This window comes from Leptodactylus fuscus, chromosome 8 (assembly GCF_031893055.1).
Source record: "Leptodactylus fuscus isolate aLepFus1 chromosome 8, aLepFus1.hap2, whole genome shotgun sequence".
Lineage (NCBI taxonomy): Eukaryota > Metazoa > Chordata > Amphibia > Anura > Leptodactylidae > Leptodactylus > Leptodactylus fuscus.
Genome location: NC_134272.1, coordinates 23138310 through 23160085, shown reverse-complemented (window position 1 = coordinate 23160085; position 21776 = coordinate 23138310). Strand labels below are relative to the sequence as shown.

Here is a 21776-nt window from a genome sequence, read left to right as displayed (position 1 = left end):
CCAGTGTCTGACTGGGAATTCAAAGAATATATTGGGGTTACGTGCACCCACAATTTTTACTACTGGTATACAGTGCCATTGTCTGACTGGGAATTCAAAGAATATATTGGGGTTATAAATACCCTCATTTCTTGCTACTGCCATATAGTGCCAGTTTCTGACTGGTAATTCAAAGAATATATTGGGGTTACGTGCACCCACAATTTTTACTACTGGTATACAGTGCCATTGTCTGACTGGGAATTCAAAGAGTATATTGGGAATACAAATACCCTCATTTCTTGCTACTGCCATATAGTGCCAGTTTCTGACTGGGAATTCAAAGAATATATTGGGGTTACGTGCACCCACAATTTTTACTACTGGTATACAGTGCCATTGTCTGACTGGGAATTCAAAGAGTATATTGGGAATACAAATACCCTCATTTCTTGCTACTGCCATATAGTGCCAGTGTCTGACTGGGAATTCAAAGAATATATTGGGGTTACGTGCACCCACAATTTTTACTACTGGTATACAGTGCCATTGTCTGACTGGGAATTCAAAGAATATATTGGGGTTATAAATACCCTCATTTCTTGCTACTGCCATATAGTGCCAGTTTCTGACTGGTAATTCAAAGAATATATTGGGGTTACGTGCACCCACAATTTTTACTACTGGTATACAGTGCCATTGTCTGACTGGGAATTCAAAGAGTATATTGGGAATACAAATACCCTCATTTCTTGCTACTGCCATATAGTGCCAGTTTCTGACTGGTAATTCAAAGAATATATTGGGGTTACGTGCACCCACAATTTTTACTACTGGTATACAGTGCCATTGTCTGACTGGGAATTCAAAGAGTATATTGGGAATACAAATACCCTCATTTCTTGCTACTGCCATATAGTGCCAGTGTCTGACTGGGAATTCAAAGAATATATTGGGGTTACGTGCACCCACAATTTTTACTACTGGTATACAGTGCCAATTTCTAACTAGGAATTCAAAATGCGCAAGGCTCCCGGAAAGGGACGTGGACGAGGCCGTGGGCGAGGTCGGGGGAATGGTTCTGGGGAGCAAGGTAGCAGTGAAGCCACAGGGCGTCCCGTGCCTACTCCTGTGGGGCAGCAAGCATTGCGCCACTCCACAGTGCCAGGGTTGCTTGCCACATTAACTAAACTGCAGGGTACAAACCTTAGTAGGCCCGAGAACCAGGAACAGGTCTTGCAATGGCTGTCAGAGAACGCTTACAGCACATTGTCCAGCAGCCAGTCAGACTCTGCCTCCTCTCCTCCTATTACCCAACAGTCTTGTCTTCCTTCCTCCCAAAATTCCGAAGCTTTACAGAACAATAACCCAAACTGTCCCTGCTCCCCAGAGCTGTTCTCCGCTCCTTTCATTGTCCCTCAACCTGCCTCTCCACGTCACGATTCCACGAACCTAACAGAGGAGCATCTGTGTCCAGATGCTCAAACACTAGAGTCTCCTCCATCTCCGTTCGATTTGGTGGTGGATGACCAGCAACCCACCCTCATCGACGATGATGTGACGCAGTTGCCGTCAGGGCATCCAGTTGACTGGCGCATTGTGCGGGAGGAGGAGATGAGACAGGAGTTGGAAGAGGAAGTGGTGGATGATGAGGACACTGACCCGACCTGGACAGGGGGGATGTCAAGCGGGGAAAGTAGTGTGGATGTTGAGGCAGGTGCAGCACCAAAAAGGGTAGCTAGAGGCAGAGGCAGAGGTCAGCAGCTTAGGCGAAGCCAGGCCACACCCGGAATCTCCCAAGATGTTCCAGTTCGTACCCAGCCCCGAAAAACTCCCACCTCGAGGGCACGTTTCTCGAAGGTGTGGAGTTTTTTCAAGGAATGCGCCGAGGACAGATATAGTGTTGTCTGCACAATTTGCCTCTCGAAATTGATTAGGGGCTCTGAGAAGAGCAACCTGTCCACCACTTCAATGCGCCGTCATTTGGAATCCAAGCACTGGAATCAGTGGCAGGCAGCAACGGCAGGACAAAGGCCGCCTGCCGTTCACGCCACTGCCACTGCCTCTGCCTCTGCCTCTGCCACTGCCACTGCTGACTGTGCTGGCGATGCACTCCAGAGGACGAGCCAGGACACCACTTCATCTGCCTCCGCCACTTTGTTGACTTCTACCTCATCCTCCCCTGGTCCTGTCTTATCTCCTTCTCCTGCACCATCAAAGGCACCATCAGGCGTTTCTTTACAACAACCCACCATCTCTCAGACATTGGAGCGGCGGCAGAAATACACTGCTAACCACCCACACGCGCAAGCCTTGAACGCCAACATCGCTAAACTGCTGGCCCAGGAGATGTTGGCGTTCCGGCTTGTTGAAACTCCCGCCTTCCTGGACCTGATGGCAACTGCGGCACCTCGCTATGCCGTCCCTAGCCGTCACTACTTCTCCCGGTGTGCCGTCCCCGCCTTGCACCAGCACGTGTCACTCAACATCAGGCGGGCCCTTAGTTCCGCGCTTTGCACAAAGGTCCACTTGACCACCGACGCGTGGACAAGTGCATGCGGACAGGGACGCTACATTTCACTGACGGCACACTGGGTAAATGTAGTTGAGGCTGGGACTGCTTCCCAAACTGGCCCGGTGTACCTCGTCTCCCCGCCTAACATTCCTGGCAGGGACACGAGAAGAACACCCCCCTCCTCCTCCTCCTCTACCGCCTCCTCCTCCGCCTCCTCCTCCGCCACCGCCTCCTCCTCCGCTGTTAGATTGACCCCAGCTACGAGTTGGAAACGTTGCAGCACTGGCGTTGGTAGACGTCAGCAGGCTGTGCTGAAGCTGATCAGCTTGGGGGACAGACAGCACACTGCCTCCGAGGTGAGGGATGCCCTCCTCGATGAGACGGCAATATGGTTTGAGCCGCTGCACCTGGGCCCAGGCATGGTCGTTTGTGATAACGGCCGGAACCTGGTAGCAGCTCTGGAGCTTGCCGGACTCCAACATGTTCCATGCCTGGCCCACGTCTTCAACCTAGTGGTGCAACGTTTCCTAAAGAGCTACCCCAATGTTCCAGAGCTACTGGTGAAAGTGCGGCGCATGTGCGCCCACTTTCGCAAGTCGACAGTAGCCGCTGCTAGCTTAAAATCTCTCCAGCAACGCCTGCATGTGCCACAACACCGGCTTTTGTGCGACGTCCCCACACGCTGGAACTCAACGTTTCAGATGTTGAATAGAGTGGTTGAGCAGCAGAGACCTTTGATGGAATACCAGCTACAAAACCCTAGGGTGCCACAAAGTCAGCTGCCTCAGTTTCACATCCATGAGTGGCCATGGATGAGAGACCTTTGTGACATCCTACGGGTCTTTGAGGAGTCCACAAGGAGGGTGAGCTCTGAGGATGCGATGGTGAGCCTTACAATCCCGTTCTTGTGTGTTCTGAGAGAATCCCTGATTGACATCAGGGATAACTCAGATCACACAGAGGAGTTAGGGATAGCATCCGATCCGTCACAGCTGGAGAGTAGGTCCACACATCTGTCCGCTTCACTGCGTTTAATGGAGGAGGAGGAGGAGGAGGAGGAGGAGGAAGAAGAGTTGTCCGATGATGTGATGGTGATACAGGAGGCTTCCGGGCAACTTCGAATCGTCCCATTGTTGCAGCGCGGATGGGTAGACATGGAGGATGAGGAGGAAATGGAGATTGAACTTTCCGGTGGGGCCAGAGGAGTCATGCCAACTAACACTGTGGCAGACATGGCTGAGTTCATGTTGGGGTGCTTTACAACCGACAAGCGTATTGTCAAAATCATGGAGGACAACCAGTACTGGATCTTTGCTATCCTTGACCCCCGGTATAAAAACAACATCTCGTCTTTTATTCCGGTAGAGGGGAGGGCCAATCGCATCAATGCTTGCCACAGGCAATTGGTGCAGAATATGATGGAGATGTTTCCAGCATGTGACAGTGGCGGCAGGGAGGGCAGTTCCTCCAGTAGGCAACCAAGTTCTCACCGGTCCACACAAACGAGGGGCACACTGTCTAAGGTCTGGGACACCTTGATGGCACCCCCTCGCCAAAGTGCCGCCACGGAGGGTCCTAGTGTCACCAGGCGTGAGAAGTATAGGCGCATGTTGCGGGAATACCTTTCCGACCACAGCCCTGTCCTCTCCGACCCCTCTGCGCCCTACACGTATTGGGTGTCGAAGTTGGACCTGTGGCTTGAACTTGCCCTATATGCCTTGGAGGTGCTGTCCTGTCCTGCCGCCAGCGTCCTATCTGAGAGGGTGTTCAGTGCAGCCGGTGGCATCATCACTGACAAGCGCACCCGTCTGTCAGCTGAGAGTGCCGACCGGCTCACTTTGATAAAAATGAACCACCACTGGATAGAGCCTTCATTTTTGTGCCCACCTGTGTAAAGCACCCCAACATGAAACTCCATGTCTGTACTCAACCTCTCCAATTCCTCCGCATCCTCATACTCATCCACCATAAGCGTTGCACAATTCTGCTAATACTAGGCTCCCTCCAACATGATTTCCCCCAACTCTGCTGGTTAGAGGCTCCCTCCACCCTGATTTCCACCAACTCTGCTGGTTAGAGGCTCCCTCCACCCTGCTTTCCCACAACTCTGCTGGTTAGAGGCTCCTTCCACCATGAATTTGCCCAAACTGGGCTGTTTAGAGGCTCCCTCCACCATGAATTGGTCCAAACTGGGCTGGTTAGAGGCTCCCTCCACCATTAATTGGTCCAAACTGGGCTGGTTAGAGGCTCCCTCCACCATGAATTTGCCCAAACTGGGCTGTTTAGAGGCTCCCTCCACCATGAATTTGCCCAAACTGGGCTGTTTAGAGGCTCCCTCCACCATGAATTGGTCCAAACTGGGTTTTTTAGAGGCTCCCTCCACCATGAATTGGTCCAAACTGGGGTGGTTAGAGGCTCCCTCCACCATTAATTGGTCCAAACTGGGCTGGTTAGAGGCTCCCTCCACCATGAATTGGTCCAAACTGGGCTGGTTAGAGGCTCCCTCCACCATGAATTGGTCCAAACTGGGGTGGTTAGAGGCTCCCTCCACCATTAATTGGTCCAAACTGGGCTGGTTAGAGGCTCCCTCCACCATTAATTGGTCCAAACTGGGCTGGTTAGAGGCTCCCTCCACCATGAATTTGCCCAAACTGGGCTGTTTAGAGGCTCCCTCCACCATTAATTGGTCCAAACTGGGCTGGTTAGAGGCTCCCTCCACAATTAATTGGTCCAAACTGGGCTAATTAGAGGCTCCCTCCACCATGAATTGGTCCAAACTGGGTTTTTTAGAGGCTCCCTCCACCATGAATTTGCCCAAACTGGGCTGTTTAGAGGCTCCCTCCACCATGAATTGGTCCAAACTGGGCTGGTTAGAGGCTCCCTCCACCATGAATTTCCCAAAACTTGGCTGTTTAGAGGCTCCCTCCACCATGAATTGGTCCAAACTGGGCTGGTTAGAGGCTCCCTCCACCATGAATTGGTCCAAACTGGGGTTTTTAGAGGCTCCCTCCACCATGAATTGGTCCAAACTTGGCTGTTTAGAGGCTCCCTCCACCATGAATTGGTCCAAACTGGGGTGGTTAGAGGCTCCCTCCACCATTAATTGGTCCAAACTGGGCTGGTTAGAGGCTCCCTCCACCATTAATTGGTCCAAACTGGGCTGGTTAGAGGCTCCCTCCACCATGAATTTGCCCAAACTGGGCTGTTTAGAGGCTCCCTCCACCATGAATTTGCCCAAACTGGGCTGGTTAGAGGCTCCCTCCACCATGAATTGGTCCAAACGGGTTTTTAGAGGCTCCCTTCACCATGAATTGGTCCAAACTTGGCTGTTTAGAGGCTCCCTCCACCATGAATTGGTCCAAACTGGGGTGGTTAGAGGCTCCCTCCACCATTAATTGGTCCAAACTGGGCTAATTAGAGGCTCCCTCCACCATGAATTGGTCCAAACTGGGTTTTTTAGAGGCTCCCTCCACCATGAATTTGCCCAAACTGGGCTGTTTAGAGGCTCCCTCCACCATGAATTGGTCCAAACTGGGCTGGTTAGAGGCTCCCTCCACCATGAATTGGTCCAAACTGGGTTTTTTAGAGGCTCCCTCCACCATGAATTGGTCCAAACTGGGCTGGTTAGAGGCTCCCTCCACCATGAATTTCCCAAAACTTGGCTGTTTAGAGGCTCCCTCCACCATTAATTGGTCCAAACTGGGCTGGTTAGAGGCTCCCTCCACCATGAATTGGTCCAAACTGGGGTTTTTAGAGGCTCCCTCCACCATGAATTGGTCCAAACTTGGCTGTTTAGAGGCTCCCTCCACCATGAATTGGTCCAAACTGGGGTGGTTAGAGGCTCCCTCCACCATTAATTGGTCCAAACTGGGCTGGTTAGAGGCTCCCTCCACCATTAATTGGTCCAAACTGGGCTGGTTAGAGGCTCCCTCCACCATGAATTTGCCCAAACTGGGCTGTTTAGAGGCTCCCTCCACCATGAATTTGCCCAAACTGGGCTGGTTAGAGGCTCCCTCCACCATGAATTGGTCCAAACGGGTTTTTAGAGGCTCCCTTCACCATGAATTGGTCCAAACTTGGCTGTTTAGAGGCTCCCTCCACCATGAATTGGTCCAAACTGGGGTGGTTAGAGGCTCCCTCCACCATTAATTGGTCCAAACTGGGCTGGTTAGAGGCTCCCTCCACCATTAATTGGTCCAAACTGGGCTGGTTAGAGGCTCCCTCCACCATGAATTGGTCCAAACTGGGGTTTTTAGAGGCTCCCTCCACCATGAATTGGTCCAAACTTGGCTGTTTAGAGGCTCCCTCCACCATTAATTGGTCCAAACTGGGCTGGTTAGAGGCTCCCTCCACCATGAATTGGTCCAAACTGGGTTTTTTAGAGGCTCCCTCCACCATGAATTTGCCCAAACTGGGCTGTTTAGAGGCTCCCTCCACCATGAATTGGTCCAAACTGGGTTTTTTAGAGGCTCCCTCCACCATGAATTGGTCCAAACTGGGCTGGTTAGAGGCTCCCTCCACCATGAATTGGTCCAAACTGGGGTGGTTAGAGGCTCCCTCCACCATTAATTGGTCCAAACTGGGCTGGTTAGAGGCTCCCTCCACCATTAATTGGTCCAAACTGGGCTGGTTAGAGGCTCCCTCCACCATGAATTTGCCCAAACTGGGCTGTTTAGAGGCTCCCTCCACCATTAATTGGTCCAAACTGGGCTGGTTAGAGGCTCCCTCCACAATTAATTGGTCCAAACTGGGCTAATTAGAGGCTCCCTCCACCATGAATTGGTCCAAACTGGGTTTTTTAGAGGCTCCCTCCACCATGAATTTGCCCAAACTGGGCTGTTTAGAGGCTCCCTCCACCATGAATTGGTCCAAACTGGGCTGGTTAGAGGCTCCCTCCACCATGAATTTCCCAAAACTTGGCTGTTTAGAGGCTCCCTCCACCATTAATTGGTCCAAACTGGGCTGGTTAGAGGCTCCCTCCACCATGAATTGGTCCAAACTGGGCTGGTTAGAGGCTCCCTCCACCATGAATTTGCCCAAACTGGGCTGGTTAGAGGCTCCCTCCACCATGAATTGGTCCAAACTGGGTTTTTTAGAGGCTCCCTCCACCATGAATTTGCCCAAACTGGGCTGGTTAGAGGCTCCCTCCACCATGAATTGGTCCAAACTGGGCTGGTTAGAGGCTCCCTCCACCATGAATTTGCCCAAACTGGGCTGTTTAGAGGCTCCCTCCACCATTAATTGGTCCAAACTGGGCTGGTTAGAGGCTCCCTCCACCATGAATTTGCCCAAACTGGGCTGTTTAGAGGCTCCCTCCACCATGAATTGGTCCAAACTGGGTTTTTTAGAGGCTCCCTCCACCATGAATTGGTCCAAACTGGGCTGGTTAGAGGCTCCCTCCACCATGAATTTCCCAAAACTTGGCTGTTTAGAGGCTCCCTCCACCATGAATTGGTCCAAACTGGGCTGGTTAGAGGCTCCCTCCACCATGAATTTCCCAAAACTTGGCTGTTTAGAGGCTCCCTCCACCATGAATTGGTCCAAACTGGGCTGGTTAGAGGCTCCCTCCACCATTAATTGGTCCAAACTGGGCTGGTTAGAGGCTCCCTCCACCATGAATTGGTCCAAACTGGGTTTTTTAGAGGCTCCCTCCACCATGAATTTGCCCAAACTGGGCTGTTTAGAGGCTCCCTCCACCATGAATTGGTTCAAACTGGGCTGGTTAGAGGCTCCCTCCACCATTAATTGGTCCAAACTGGGCTGGTTAGAGGCTCCCTCCACCATTAATTGGTCCAAACTGGGCTGGTTAGAGGCTCCCTCCACCATGAATTTGCCCAAACTGGGCTGGTTAGAGGCTCCCTCCACCATGAATTGGTCCAAACTGGGTTTTTTAGAGGCTCCCTCCACCATGAATTTGCCCAAACTGGGCTGGTTAGAGGCTCCCTCCACCATGAATTGGTCCAAACTGGGGTTTTTAGAGGCTCCCTCCACCATGAATTTGCCCAAACTGGGGTGTTTAGAGGCTCCCTCCACCATGAATTTGCCCAAACTCTGCTGGTTAGAGGCTCAATCCACCCTGATTTTCAAAACAAATGTTGGTGCCAACCTCAACTTACTACAAGGGCCAAATTCACTGCTGGTGACAAGCTCTCCTCACTGCAAGTGCCAAATACACATGTTTCAAGGTGTTTTCCTACTGTCAGAGAGGTGGTATTGAGTGTGTAAAGTGTGTAGTTGTTAGGCTGTGATGTTGGGGTAATAGAGGGTCTTTGGTGTGTTAGATGCCCCCAGACATGCTTCCCCTGCTGTCCCAGTGTCATTCCAGAGGTGTTGGCATCATTTCCTGGGGTGTCATAGTGGACTTGGTGACCCTCCAGACACGGATTTGGGTTTCCCCCTTAACGAGTATCTGTTCCCCATAGACTATAATGGGGTTCGAAACCCGTTCGAACACACGAACATTGAGCGGCTGTTCGAATCGAATTTCGAACCTCGAACATTTTAGTGTTCGCTCATCTCTAGTCTTTATCCAATTCAATATAATATGATGTATCTGATAATATTCTAAGGGCTTCTTGAAAGTATTCAGTTATTTCTTGAATCACAACTCCACCACCCTTACCTGCTCCTCTTATAACTATTGCGGTGTTATTTATCAGAGATGTAAGGGCTGTACATTCACCTTTCGGGAGGTTGCCTTTAGGTCGGTAGTCCCTGTGGTCAAGCTGCCTCAGATCTGAAGTGACCGTGGCACATAAGGTTTCTATGTTACATCCTTTATGATGACATCTGGTTATGGTGGAAAAACCATTTAACGTGTTCCCTTTAACCCCAACTAAACACATAGTATAATACTTAATATTTAAAGGGGTTGTGCAAAATTAGAAAACATGGCTGATTTGTTTCTCCAGATGTGACATCACATCTGTTGGTCACATAGCCATGGTGCAGTTCAGTCTCATATGTATTTAACTGGGACTGAGCTGTAGCATTACCATGTGACCAATGGACGTGAGATCACTTCCTGAGAGGGTTAAAGCCTCCAATAAAGTTAAAGTTAAATCATCCAATAAATTTCCCCCAATATTTTTAATGTATTTGACAGATTTTTACAAACCAACAGCGGCCAAAGCTCATATCATCATGGCAGTCCAACTGTTCAAGAAGACGGCGTTTTCTTCAGTATTTCAAAAATATATGTCTCCAGTCTCTAATGAAATCATGAATTTGGTTCAATCGTATGTAAAAGATAAAGTAAGTGACTACTCCAGCCATATTGTCTATTTGTGTTTAAACCGGGTAATTTTGTCTTGACTTGAAGATATTTTTCCATAGAGACAGTTGTCATTTTTTATTGCTGATAACTATAAGAGAATTGAGAAGCATCTTACCTAACTTACATTATGTTCACATTATTTTGTTCAGCGATAGGGAAATCTCCAGCAACCACTTCATAACCGCCATATACTACATCAGTTCTCCATGTGAAGTCCCATATACAGTTCTCATATACTGCACATTAGATTAAAGGGGTTGTCACAGTAGGAATTTATGCCCTGTCCTCAGGATAAGTCAAAATTGGCGATAGATAGGGGTCCAAGCATTGGCATTCCCATTCATATTAAGAACACATTCCCATCTCCACCATGTGAATGGAGTAGCAAGTCCCTCCAAGACTACTGGAGATTGCTGGGTGCTGTTCTTAACAATCTCTAACCATAGGGAATAAATAGAGACGCAATGAGCACACACAATTTGGTTGCACAATCCCTTTAACGTCAGAAGAACTTGCAATTAGAAAATAATTTTGCAATGCTAGACAACTGTCATGCTGTTGTCATCTCCTGTGATAGCTAAATTGCCCTGAGAACAACAAGATCCAGCATGTAAAATTCAACTTCAACTCATGTCACCCCACATATACATGATAGTTGTCTAGCACTGCCAAAATTGGCAGGTTCTTCTGATGTTAAAAGGATTATGTAACCAAGTTGTGTGTGCTCATTTCATCTCTATTCATTCTCTATGGCTAGAGATTATCAAGAGCAGAGTCCAGTAGTTCTAGTTCCAGTTCTAGTAGTAGTAGTTCTAGTTCTAGCTCCAGTAGTTTCTACCATCTATAACACAATCAAATCCTTTACTTTTCGGAGGAAATAAGCTTCCACCAGTGGTGGTCCCTTCCCTTTCACCATTCAGATGCTGAGCTTGAGCCAAACTTTGATGGTCAAAACATCTAGTTGTCGGCAGTGGTGAACCTACCCCTGACGCCGCCTGAGGCGAACTACAGAAAGCCGCCCCCCTTCCCCCCTGGGAGGAGGGGGCGGAGCGTAGGGGCGTGGTGGAGCAAAGGGGCGGGGCGAAGCGAAGGGGCGGGGCTTAGCGCCGTTCGCAGGCAGAGAGCAGGCACGGAGAAGACCTGCTCTCTGCCTGAGCGTGCGGGGAGGCTGCTGGAGAAGCACTGCTTCAGCGGCCTCCCCAAACCACCGCTCGGTGCTAAGCCAGTCCAGGACAGCTTGTCCTGGACTGGCTTAGATAATCAAAAATGCCGCCCTCCCTGGGGTCCTGACATAGCGCCGCCTGAAGCGCTCGCTTCAGGTCGCCTCATGGGAGGTGCGGCGCTGGTTGTTGGCCAAACAAAATTGAAGGTGACCACTGTAAATATACCACTTGAGGTAAATACGTTTTCAATTCACCATATAGTTTTCTGTACTAATGTAGCAGGTGTCTTATGATATAATGTCCATTTTTGGTAAATATCCGTTATTGTGGATCCTGATGGATATAGTAATGGTTATACATGTGAATAGATAATTCTTTGCCATTTAAGCAACTACATATACAAAAAAGAAAACCAAATGATACCTGTATGTACCTACTATTTGCCATGGCAGTGTAACAAACATAATATATATGGAAAACATTTTGTTCTATAAATATACTCTGGCTTTCTCTTTAGACAAATGGGCAACCACTAGAAATGGCGGTGGATGTCGGCTGTGGGTCTGGACGTTACACTTTACCTCTAGCTCCTCACTTCAAGAAGGTCCTGGGAATAGACCTTAGTGACTCCCAAATAAATTTGGCTAAACAAAATGCATCAGCAGACAATGTGTCATATATGTGAGTATTATACAGGATTTACATCAGTTCTGTTGGTATAATAGGATTAGATGGTATAAGTCACACTGGCAATCCTCTTTCTTCTATCTATAGGGTGGCCCCGGCTGAGAAGTTGCCCCTGGAAGATGCTTCTGTGGACCTGGTGACTGCTGCTCTTGCTGCTCATTGGTTCACAGTAGATAAATTTGCCCATGAAGCAGTCCGAGTACTGAAGACAAAAGGGTGCTTTGCTGCGCATGCTTTTTATCCAGCCACTGAGCTTGAATACAAGGACTTATCACATGACCTAAATGTAGTGATGTCAGAGGTAACATACTGGTTTATTTTAGTCATAATGCTGATAAAATTGATATACCTTCATTTCGTATATTAAAATTCTGATGATGAAATTCCATTGGGTATTATTACTGTGGGATCTAATCCCTGGGATCAGAATGAGGGTCTTGACCACCAATCAAACAGGGGGTTACAAGTGCTGATGGGTGGGCACAGGTCTACCATACTTAGGATCTGTAGGAGCTTCAGTGGTCAGATTCCTGCTGATCAGACACATAGCAATGAGAGTTCAAATCTCAGGACGACCTCTTGAACCCATTCCTGCACCATGCTGTTCACCATGCATAGAGCTGACCTAGCACCATTAAATGGCAATTTTCAGCTGCAACGTACAACTGACACAATAGTGATAGGTGTTCGCACCAATTGTATTTAACCCCTTATACAGGGGCGTAACTTGAGGGTTGAAGAGGGTGCAGTTGCACTGGGGCCTGGGACCCTTAGGGGGCCCATAAGCACTGGCAACATTATTGAGATTGCAGCTTCCATCTGGCCAATAAGCCAAGGATACCCAGAGATTACCCTAACCACACTAAGGTGGATGAAACTCCTTAGCACCCGTAACCATCACTATCAAGAATTCACTGTAAGGGAGCCCCGAACAAAAGATTGCACCTAGACCCAGAGGTGAACCATGGCTTTCTGCCGCATGAAGCGGACGTCAGAAAGCCCCCCCTGGAGGGGGTGGGGTCTAGTGGAAGGGGCGGGGCCCGAGCGGAGGGGGCAGGGCCGAGCTGAGCGAGCGTCTTTAGTAGGCAGAGAGCAGGCAGGGAAAGGACCTGCTCTCTGCCTGAGTGTGAGGGGCGGCCGCTGGAGCAGCGCTGCTCCAGCGGCCTTCCCAATCCACCGCTCAGTGACGGTGACCCTAAGCCAGTCCAGGACAGCTTGTCCTGGACTGTCTTAGGTCAGTAAAAATGCTGCCCTCCCCGGGGCCCTGGCATAGCGCCACCTGAAGCGGTCGCTTCAGGTCGCCTCATGGGAGGTGCGGCACTGCCCAGGCCCACAAAAGTTTAGTTATGCCATTGCCTTTATATGCCACAGTCTCTGTTAAAAACAGCATGTAATTGGTGACTGCTCATTTGCCACTCCCATGTTATAGGTAGGGGGCGCTGATGTGTTGAGGCAGGACCTAATAGGTTGGCTGTCAGCATTATACTGACCACAATAATATGCCGCTATAAACTAGTATTGTAGTTTATTATTAGAATTATTTAGTCTTGTCCCCTACTAGAACCAAAAAAGTAAAAAATAAAAATAAAACAAAATCTTAAAAATCTTACAAAAATATAAAACAAATATCCCCTGTTGTATAGGCTTCCCAAAATTGTCCTAGTGAAAAATACGATCTCACAAAAACAAGTGCTCAAAGAGCTATACAGACTGATAATAAAGTTATCAGCACTGCAGATACCCAATATCTACTGAATATAGGGGATCTGCAGTGCTCCTGTTCCGTTGGGAAGGGGTTAATAGGAGCACTGCAGATCCCCTATATACAGCTAGACTGAATTCCACGTGGGGAAAAAAAGAAACAGTCCTCAAGCTCAGGGAAGGGGCAGACAGACAACCAAAACACCCCCTCCCCTTCCCCAGCATCTACTGCACCCAAAAACTCTGACCATTTTAATTTTTGAAATTCTCCAGTAGCTGCTGCATTTCCCCCCTCGGCTTATACTTGAGTCAATAAGTTTTCCCATTTTTTTGTGGTAAAATTAGGGGGTCGGCTTATATTCGGGTCGGCTTATACTCGAGTATATACGGTAGTAATTTTCTGTATACTGTATGCAAATACTGACTGTATACTTATTGGGATTGGGTCTAAAGTCAGCACCAAATTGGGTAATTCTGTATTGTACCTTTTGGGGACCTATAATTTTATTTTTATTTTTTGCAGGTATGGGATACTTTGTTCCAATATAATGTTAATGCTAAAATCATAGGACATATGTTTTGTCAGTATAAAACCATATATCAGGCTATTCCACTAGAAGACAAGGAATGGTAAGCTTTACGTATTTGATGTCTGCTTTAGGGCTCAGCTCTAATGTGAACATGTCCAGCGGTTAGCATAATATTCAAATAAAATCACCTTCTAAATAAATCACCAGAATATATTTTTCAGGATCACAGATATACCAGTCAAAATTGAGATGTCCATTCCTGAAATTATTGGATTTATCCAGTCAGTGGTTATGTTTCAGATATTCCTAGCGAAAGATATGAAAAAAGCCGAACAATTTCTTATACAGACTGAAAACAGGTACCGTATACATTCATTACAGGCTTTCATGACCTTCTTTTGCATATTGCATTTTATGGGCCTTTATACTCTAATAATTCTCCGGGACCAGAAATATGGAGCAATTCTAATATAAACTATGAAGATACAAAACCGAATTAGAATTAATCCAGATTAATCTAGTGAAGTTATACAGTGACTAAAGTTTCTATTAGACCTAAAGATATTTTTGATCTGTTTTTCATCAGCCTGACCATTCCCCCGGCATATATTTTCATTGTCCCTTACTACATAGGGCAATGAGCTGCCATCGGACTATGACATACATAACATACATGTATGACATTAGCCTGGAAGGAGTGTATAAAGTCACCTCTGAAGTATGCCAATCGTTACCGTGGCAATCAGGGTTTAAATTGGGAAAAAAAATTAGGGGGAACGATGGAATAATTTACTACCCCCCCACCTCAACCCTGATTCCGACCAACCTCCCACCCTTGCACACACTATTATGCCCCATAGTGGCCCCTGCACACAGTATTATCCCCCATAGTGGCCCCTGCACACACTATTATGCCCCATAGTGGCCCCTGCACACAGTATTATCTCCCATAGTGGCCCCTGCACACAGTATTATTGCCCTATAGTGGCCCCTGCAAACAGTATTATGCCCTATAGTGGCCCGTGCACACAGTATCATGCCGCATAGTGGCCCCTGCACACAATATTATGCCTCATAGTGGCCCCTGCACACAGTATTGTGTCCCATAGTGGCCCCTGCACACAGTATTATGCCTGATAGTGGCTCCTGCACACAGTATCATGCCACATAGTGGCCCCTGTACACAATATTATGCCTCATAGTGGCCCCTGCACACAGTATTATGCCTGATAGTGGCCCCTGCACATAGTATTATGCCTGATAGTGGCCCCTGCACACAGTATTATGCCTGATAGTGGCCCCTGCACATAGTATTATACCCTATAGTGGCCCCTGCACACAATATTATGCCTCATAGCGGCCCCTGCACACAGTATTATGCCCCATTGATGTGAACTACAAGACAATCATACACAATCGTACCCATTCGTCCACATTTAAAACCTTTGCTTTTGCCCATGTAAATATCAAGGATACTTATGCAATTTTGCAATATTACATACCATATCACTAATAGAGATTGGTGATCTTTGTAATGGAATACCTATAGGATAATAAACTTAATAATAAAAACTTAATAAACACATAACAGTCTTATAAAACACTAGACATAATTTCTATAATGTTACAGATTACGGGAGATACTTGGAGAAGAGGCCGATTCTGCCCGGCCAACTGCACATTTCAAGCACTACTGTGTCCTGGCTTGCAAACATTAAGATGAAGACCTGCCGAGTCCACGTATACAGTCCTATGAAAAAGTTTGGGCACCCCTATTAATCTTAATCATTTTTAGTTCTAAATATTTTGGTGTTTGCAACAGCCATTTCAGTTTGATATATCTAATAACTGATGGACACAGTAATATTTCAGGATTGAAATGAGGTTTATTGTACTAACAGAAAATGCGCAATATGCATTAAACCAAAATTTGACCGGTGCAAAAGTATGGGCACCTCAACAGAAAAGTGACATTAATATTTAGTAGATCCTCCTTTTGCAAAGATAACAGCCTCTAGTCGCTTCCTGTAGCTTTTAATCAGTTCCTGGATCCTGGATGAAGGTATTTTGGACAAACAATTCAAGTTCAGTTAAGTTAGATGGTCGCCGAGCATGGACAGCCCGCTTCAAATCATCCCACAGATGTTCAATGATATTCAGGTCTGGGGACTGGGATGGCCATTCCAGAACATTGTCATTGTTCCTCTGCATGAATGCCTGAGGATTTGGAGCGGTGTTTTGGATCATTGTCTTGCTGAAATATCCATCCCCGGCGTAACTTCAACTTCGTCACTGATTCTTGAACATTATTCTCAAGAATCTGCTGATACTGAGTGGAATCCATGCGACTCTCAACTTTAACAAGATTCCCGATGCCGGCATTGGCCACACAGCCCCAAAGCATGATGGAACCTCCACCAAATTTTACAGTGGGTAGCATGTGTTTTTCTTGGAATGCTGTTTCTTTTTGGACGCCATGCATAACGCCTTTTTTTATAACCAAACAACTCAATTTTTGTTTCCAAAATGAAGCTGCCTTGTCCAAATGTGCTTTTTCATACCTCAGGCAACTCTATTTGTGGCGTACGTGCAGAAACGGCTTCTTTCTCATCACTCTCCCATACAGCTTCTATTTGTGCAAAGTGCGCTGTATAGTTGACCGATGCACAGTGACACCATCTGCAGCAAGATGATGCTGCAGCTCTTTGGAGGTGGTCTGTGGATTGTCCTTGACTGTTCTCACCATTCTTCTTCTCTGCCTTTCTGATATTTTTCTTGGCCTGCCACTTCTGGGCTTAACAAGAACTGTCCCTGTGGTCTTCCATTTCCTTACTATGTTCCTCACAGTGGAAACTGACAGGTTAAATCTCTGAGACAACGTTTTGTATCCTTCCCCTGAACAACTATGTTGAACAATCTTTGTTTTCAGATAATTTGAGAGCGGACTGTCCATGTTCGGCGACCATCAAACTTAACTGAACTTGAATTGTTTTGTAGAAAGAAATGGTCCAAAATACCTTCATCCAGGATCCAGGAACTGATTAAAAGCTACAGGAAGCGACTAGAGGCTGTTATCTTTGCAAAAGGAGGATCTACTAAATATTAATGTCACTTTTCTGTTGAGGTGCCCATATTTTTGCACCGGTCAAATTTTGGTTTAATGCATATTGCGCATTTTCTGTTAGTACAATAAACCTCATTTCAATCCTGAAATATTACTGTGTCCATCAGTTATTAGATATATCAAACTGAAATGGCTGTTGCAAACACCAAAATATTTAGAACTAAAAATGATTAAGATTAATAGGGGTGCCCAAACTTTTTCATAGGACTGTATGAAGCTTTCTTTTTTATCATACTGAATAGTGCTGACTTCAGTAATACAACAAGTTGATTCATGAAATGTAGAAGATAGTATTACCTAGCAGGGGCAGAGAAAAGGGATAGGCAGAACACCAACTGTTTCTCCTCCTCTTCCAAGTCAACATCAGTCATCCAAAATGAAAAATCTCTGCTCATTTCAGCCGCTCTTACATTGTAAAAAACACTCTGCTTAATTTGCAGCGAAGAAACGGTCTATCTCCGGTCTGCACCGTCTTATCTGCAACATTCCAACTTAGTAGAATGTCACCTTAAACATGGTTTAGCATCTGTGTGAGCAGAAAAAGTCGGTGAACGATTATTGTATGCAGAAGACCACAGGGAAAATGTGTTACTTCAAGATACATCATTGGAGGCTCATGAGGATGCTAGAGCTCAAGCCCTTTGAGGAAGCCACCAAATTTGTCAGCAGGGACGACTGCAGCATCAGAGAAGTGATCCCTCTGCTGTATATCTTACAGGAAACTCTTACACTCATGCAATGGGGGAGATAAGAAGAGGAACAGTCTCCACCTCTTAGTCAACATCATCACCCAATGTTGATAGAGAAGGATGAGGATCCAGGTCTGGGTCATTATGGTAGAGGAACTGGGAATCCTATCCTGAAAGAGGGGATTCTCCTTAATATGTCACAGGCACAGCCAGGGGAGGAGGTTGACCCTTATCTGTTTCAAGAAGAAAATGATGACGACAACCACACTGGCCAAGAACACCAACCATGGCAGGACCTTGTGTCCGCGAATACAGTGGCAAGCATGGCAGACTGTACGCTCCAAGTATTATTAGCATCAATAAGGGGATGAGTACTCAATGGCATGGCTCTCGAACCTTCAGCAGGCTGTTGGTTGTATATCCAACTTGCCACAGATTTTAGGGAGGATTTTTAAAGAGAAGTTTCCGGGTCCATACAATCTGCTGGAGCAAAAAAACCTGGCAAAGATTCCACGTCAAAATCAGCCTGCAACACTCTGTGTGAACATACCCTAAAAGTCAGAGGTTTGCCTTTTAGAATTCATAGGCTTGCTTATAAATGAGCCCGGGTTATATCAGAAATATTGGCAGTGTATGTAGAGGTTGTATCAACCAATTGAGTGCTAAGATTTATTTCTGTAGATCTGTGTAAGTAATATGAACGGCTCTTTGTCACTCAGATAATAAAACTGGAAATGTTCACAAATAGCTACATACTTTGTATTTTATACTTTACCAAACGTCACCATTACTATTATTGTTTTATAAACTGGTACCATAACATTTATGGGTGTTGAGATTACTTTGCTTGTATTCTGTCAATATCGAGTCTCTATTGATTCCTGATATTAGGATGTATAGCAGCAGGTTCTTCCACCAATGGAGCCACTCTGCGACACGTGTAACGACGGCGTTCTGTTTCCACTGTCATAGTACGTGAATAGCAGAAGCTGCCACCTAATCACCATTGCTATTCAGTGTTTTGTCCATGTTCCTCAATGTTGCTATTCTTGTGCAGTTCCTGTTGCTTGACCTACAGTGAAGCAGACATGTCTTCCCTCTCAGGTATATCCTATATTCAGTTTCACTCCCAACTTCCTGCCTTAGCAAATCTTCTAACATGGTAGACTTGTTATAAGGTATGCTTGTTCCTGACCATGTTCCTGTCCTGATGCCTAACCCTTGGATCGTACCTGTTTGCACATTCCTAGCATCCACCTTGACCAACTGCACAGATCTAAATTGATTGACCACTAAACTGTAGGTACCTGCACTGACCATCTGCCTGGCACTAACAGTTCTCTTGTCTGACCCATGTATCTTGGCACACATGGGCTGCTATTAACAACACCAGGAACACCAGGGTGATCAGCGAGTCTGCTTTGACAATGTGCATAGAGGTTAGTTACAGTGAAACAATTTTGTTGCACAATAGGTTTACAACTACTCTACAAGATGCCAAATGGCAAAGACACAAAAACCACTTTGGGGTATGCACCATATAATATTGGCCAAAGAAAGAGCCAGTGTATTCATATTTGCATTCAATTGAGAATACTGCGGCTTCACAAGGTAGATTTTGACATCAATAGGATTGCTGCCAGAGACTATAAGAACCAATATTCATTCATTCATTCATTCATTCATATGGTTTTAAAGATTTTCTCTAACCATCTCAGTGTTGTCTTCATTGGTTGCCAATGGATATGACCATGAACTCAGGGACTTTCCATGTTCTAGCACTTGTCAGAAACCTGTCCATGATCTCTCCATTGTGGCCAGGATATCAGGTAGGAATAGTGTATGTATGAGAAGATAATTCAGCCACAACAAGGAAATCACAGCTGGGTTTCAGAGTATAGAAAGTTCTTGCATTCATGGTTGTATACATCAGCAACCAATCAAGACAATCTATGGTCAACACTGAAAATCTATGATCTTCTTTTCTTCTGATCTTCTTCTCTGAAAACTACAGGGTAACAGTATGATGTCACTTCATCACTTGGATGGGTTGAGAATCACTCTCTTAAAAACTGTTCACTACTTTCCATGAGAACACTTTAGTATCTCTGTTCTTTAGGTAAGAGCTATTTAAGTCTGACCCTCCTCACTTGTAGACCCGTTGTTCTGACTGGCCATGCTGGTTGTTTGGTTGTCAGAAGATGTCCACCCCTGGATACTTTGTAGTGAGACACGCTTTCTTTGCAATCACACTGTAGAGTCTGAAATCTATTCCATAGTTGGGGACATCGATCACGTGGGACTCCGTCCTGGGAAATGAATACACCTGACTCTCTCACCGCCTGGCACGGCAGGTCCCTATGGGGCCAACTTTGTGGGTCAAGGTTGGAGTTACTGAGTTTAGAAGCTATGCTCCCACTGATGGCTTGTGGTGTGAGCCAGGCTTGTGGTGTTTCACTTCCACGACGAATGGGGGGGTCAACTCAGAGAGACGTTTAGCAAGCAACTCTTGAGAATCCATACACATAATGTAGTATACAGTGCAAGCCATGAGTCAGCGAGGCACACTTTGATGCTGGAGTCTTTTGGTTGGTCTTCTATGTGGTATTTTAGATAATGTCTCAGCACACCCTAGGAAATAATCCGGGTGCCTGTGAAATATGTGTTGTATTCAATCTCAGCAGAATAAAATTATCATGGAACGTTCTTATGATGCAAAAAGTCAAGTGGTTTTATTACCATTACATTAACATAATTGGCACCACAGAAATCCAGTACAAAGTTCCTGTGGATCCTCACTTCATCCTTCCATGATATTCGCTGATTAAGGTGGAAACATCAAAATGTCCATTTTTGAATATCTAAACTGGAACTTTATACTGGACCCTGAGGCCGGATATCTCTTCCTCATATGCGAGATTTATGGGGTTATTTACACTGTGCCCAACATCTACTGCCCCAGCACTTAACACAGAAAGTTCACAGAGGTTTCCTCTGCAGACTTTCTGGTTTAATTATATCTATAGGAAAACCCCCGGTGCTTCCATAGGTACAATTGACATGCTGCGGTTTCAAAAACAGCAACATTTTTAGAAATTGCAATTGAAATTGTGTGTCCGTTGCGTGTATTTTAACGCAAAGTGGGGATAGCATTCGCTAGAATCCCATCCACGTTGCTGTGACTGTAAAACACCATATTTTTTTCTGCGGGTCAACATTTATGTCACATGGGGCCCTGGGTCTTAAACTTCTGACAGGTTGGTATAGGTACCCTGCCTGGTTATATGTTAATAAATTTGCCGACTCCCCTACATACTGGAGATGCAACTCGGACAATAGTACTTTAACTCATCTGTGGTGGTTCTTTCAAACGCTGACCCTCTTCTGGAAGGCAGTCAAGATGGAGCTACACCACATATGCTTTAAAAACTTCACTCTCTCCCAATACCTCATGATCTTCTTCTGCCCAATTACAGCCCTAGACCTTCACTCACAAATGTTGATTTTTAATCTCTTGGCTACGGCTAGGATTCTAATCTCACTAGCTTGGCACCAATAGACCCTTCCATCTCTTGACCAATGGATTGCAAAGTCCCACCGAATAGAATGATTTGAAGAGCTACAAAATTGGTAGAAGAGAACACACGCTACTTATATAAAAACTTGGCACCCATGTTTAGACAATAGGTAAACCTGGATTAACATCTCCTATCTGGGCGACAGTGACACTCCACCTGATGGCTTCCTGCTGGAGAACCTAGACTAGAGATGAGCGAACACTATTAGAAACAGCTGTTTCGATTAACACACTCTCATAGAAATGAATGGAAGTAGCCGGCACACGGGGGGTCAATCGTCTGGCTGCCGGCAAAGTCTGCGTGCCGGCCGCTTCCATTCATTTCTATGGGAGCTTGCTATTCGAAACGGCTGTTTCGAGTAGTGTTCGCTCATCTCTAACCTAGACCTTATTTGGTTTCTGTTCATGTTTGCTGATATTACACGTCTCTCCTTTTTTGCACTGTCACCACTTTTGCCTTACTTTACATTACATTGCCATATTTTCTCTGTTTAGTGCTATTTCTGTCAATAAACTAAGAACTGAGGCTCCATTC

General features: G+C 46.2%; 1 protein-coding gene across 1 annotated transcript; it reads left to right on the top strand.

The window, feature by feature from the left end:
* The first annotated feature begins 9637 nt into the window (after nt 1-9637).
* On the top strand, nt 9638-15590 carry LOC142216528 (uncharacterized). Its single transcript, XM_075284402.1, has 6 exons — nt 9638-9748; nt 11451-11614; nt 11708-11921; nt 13845-13951; nt 14073-14210; nt 15482-15590. The coding sequence occupies exons 1-6, from the start codon at nt 9638-9640 to the stop codon at nt 15567-15569; spliced, it is 822 nt and encodes a 273-aa protein (XP_075140503.1). The 3' UTR covers nt 15570-15590.
* Nucleotides 15591-21776: the final 6186 nt, after the last annotated feature.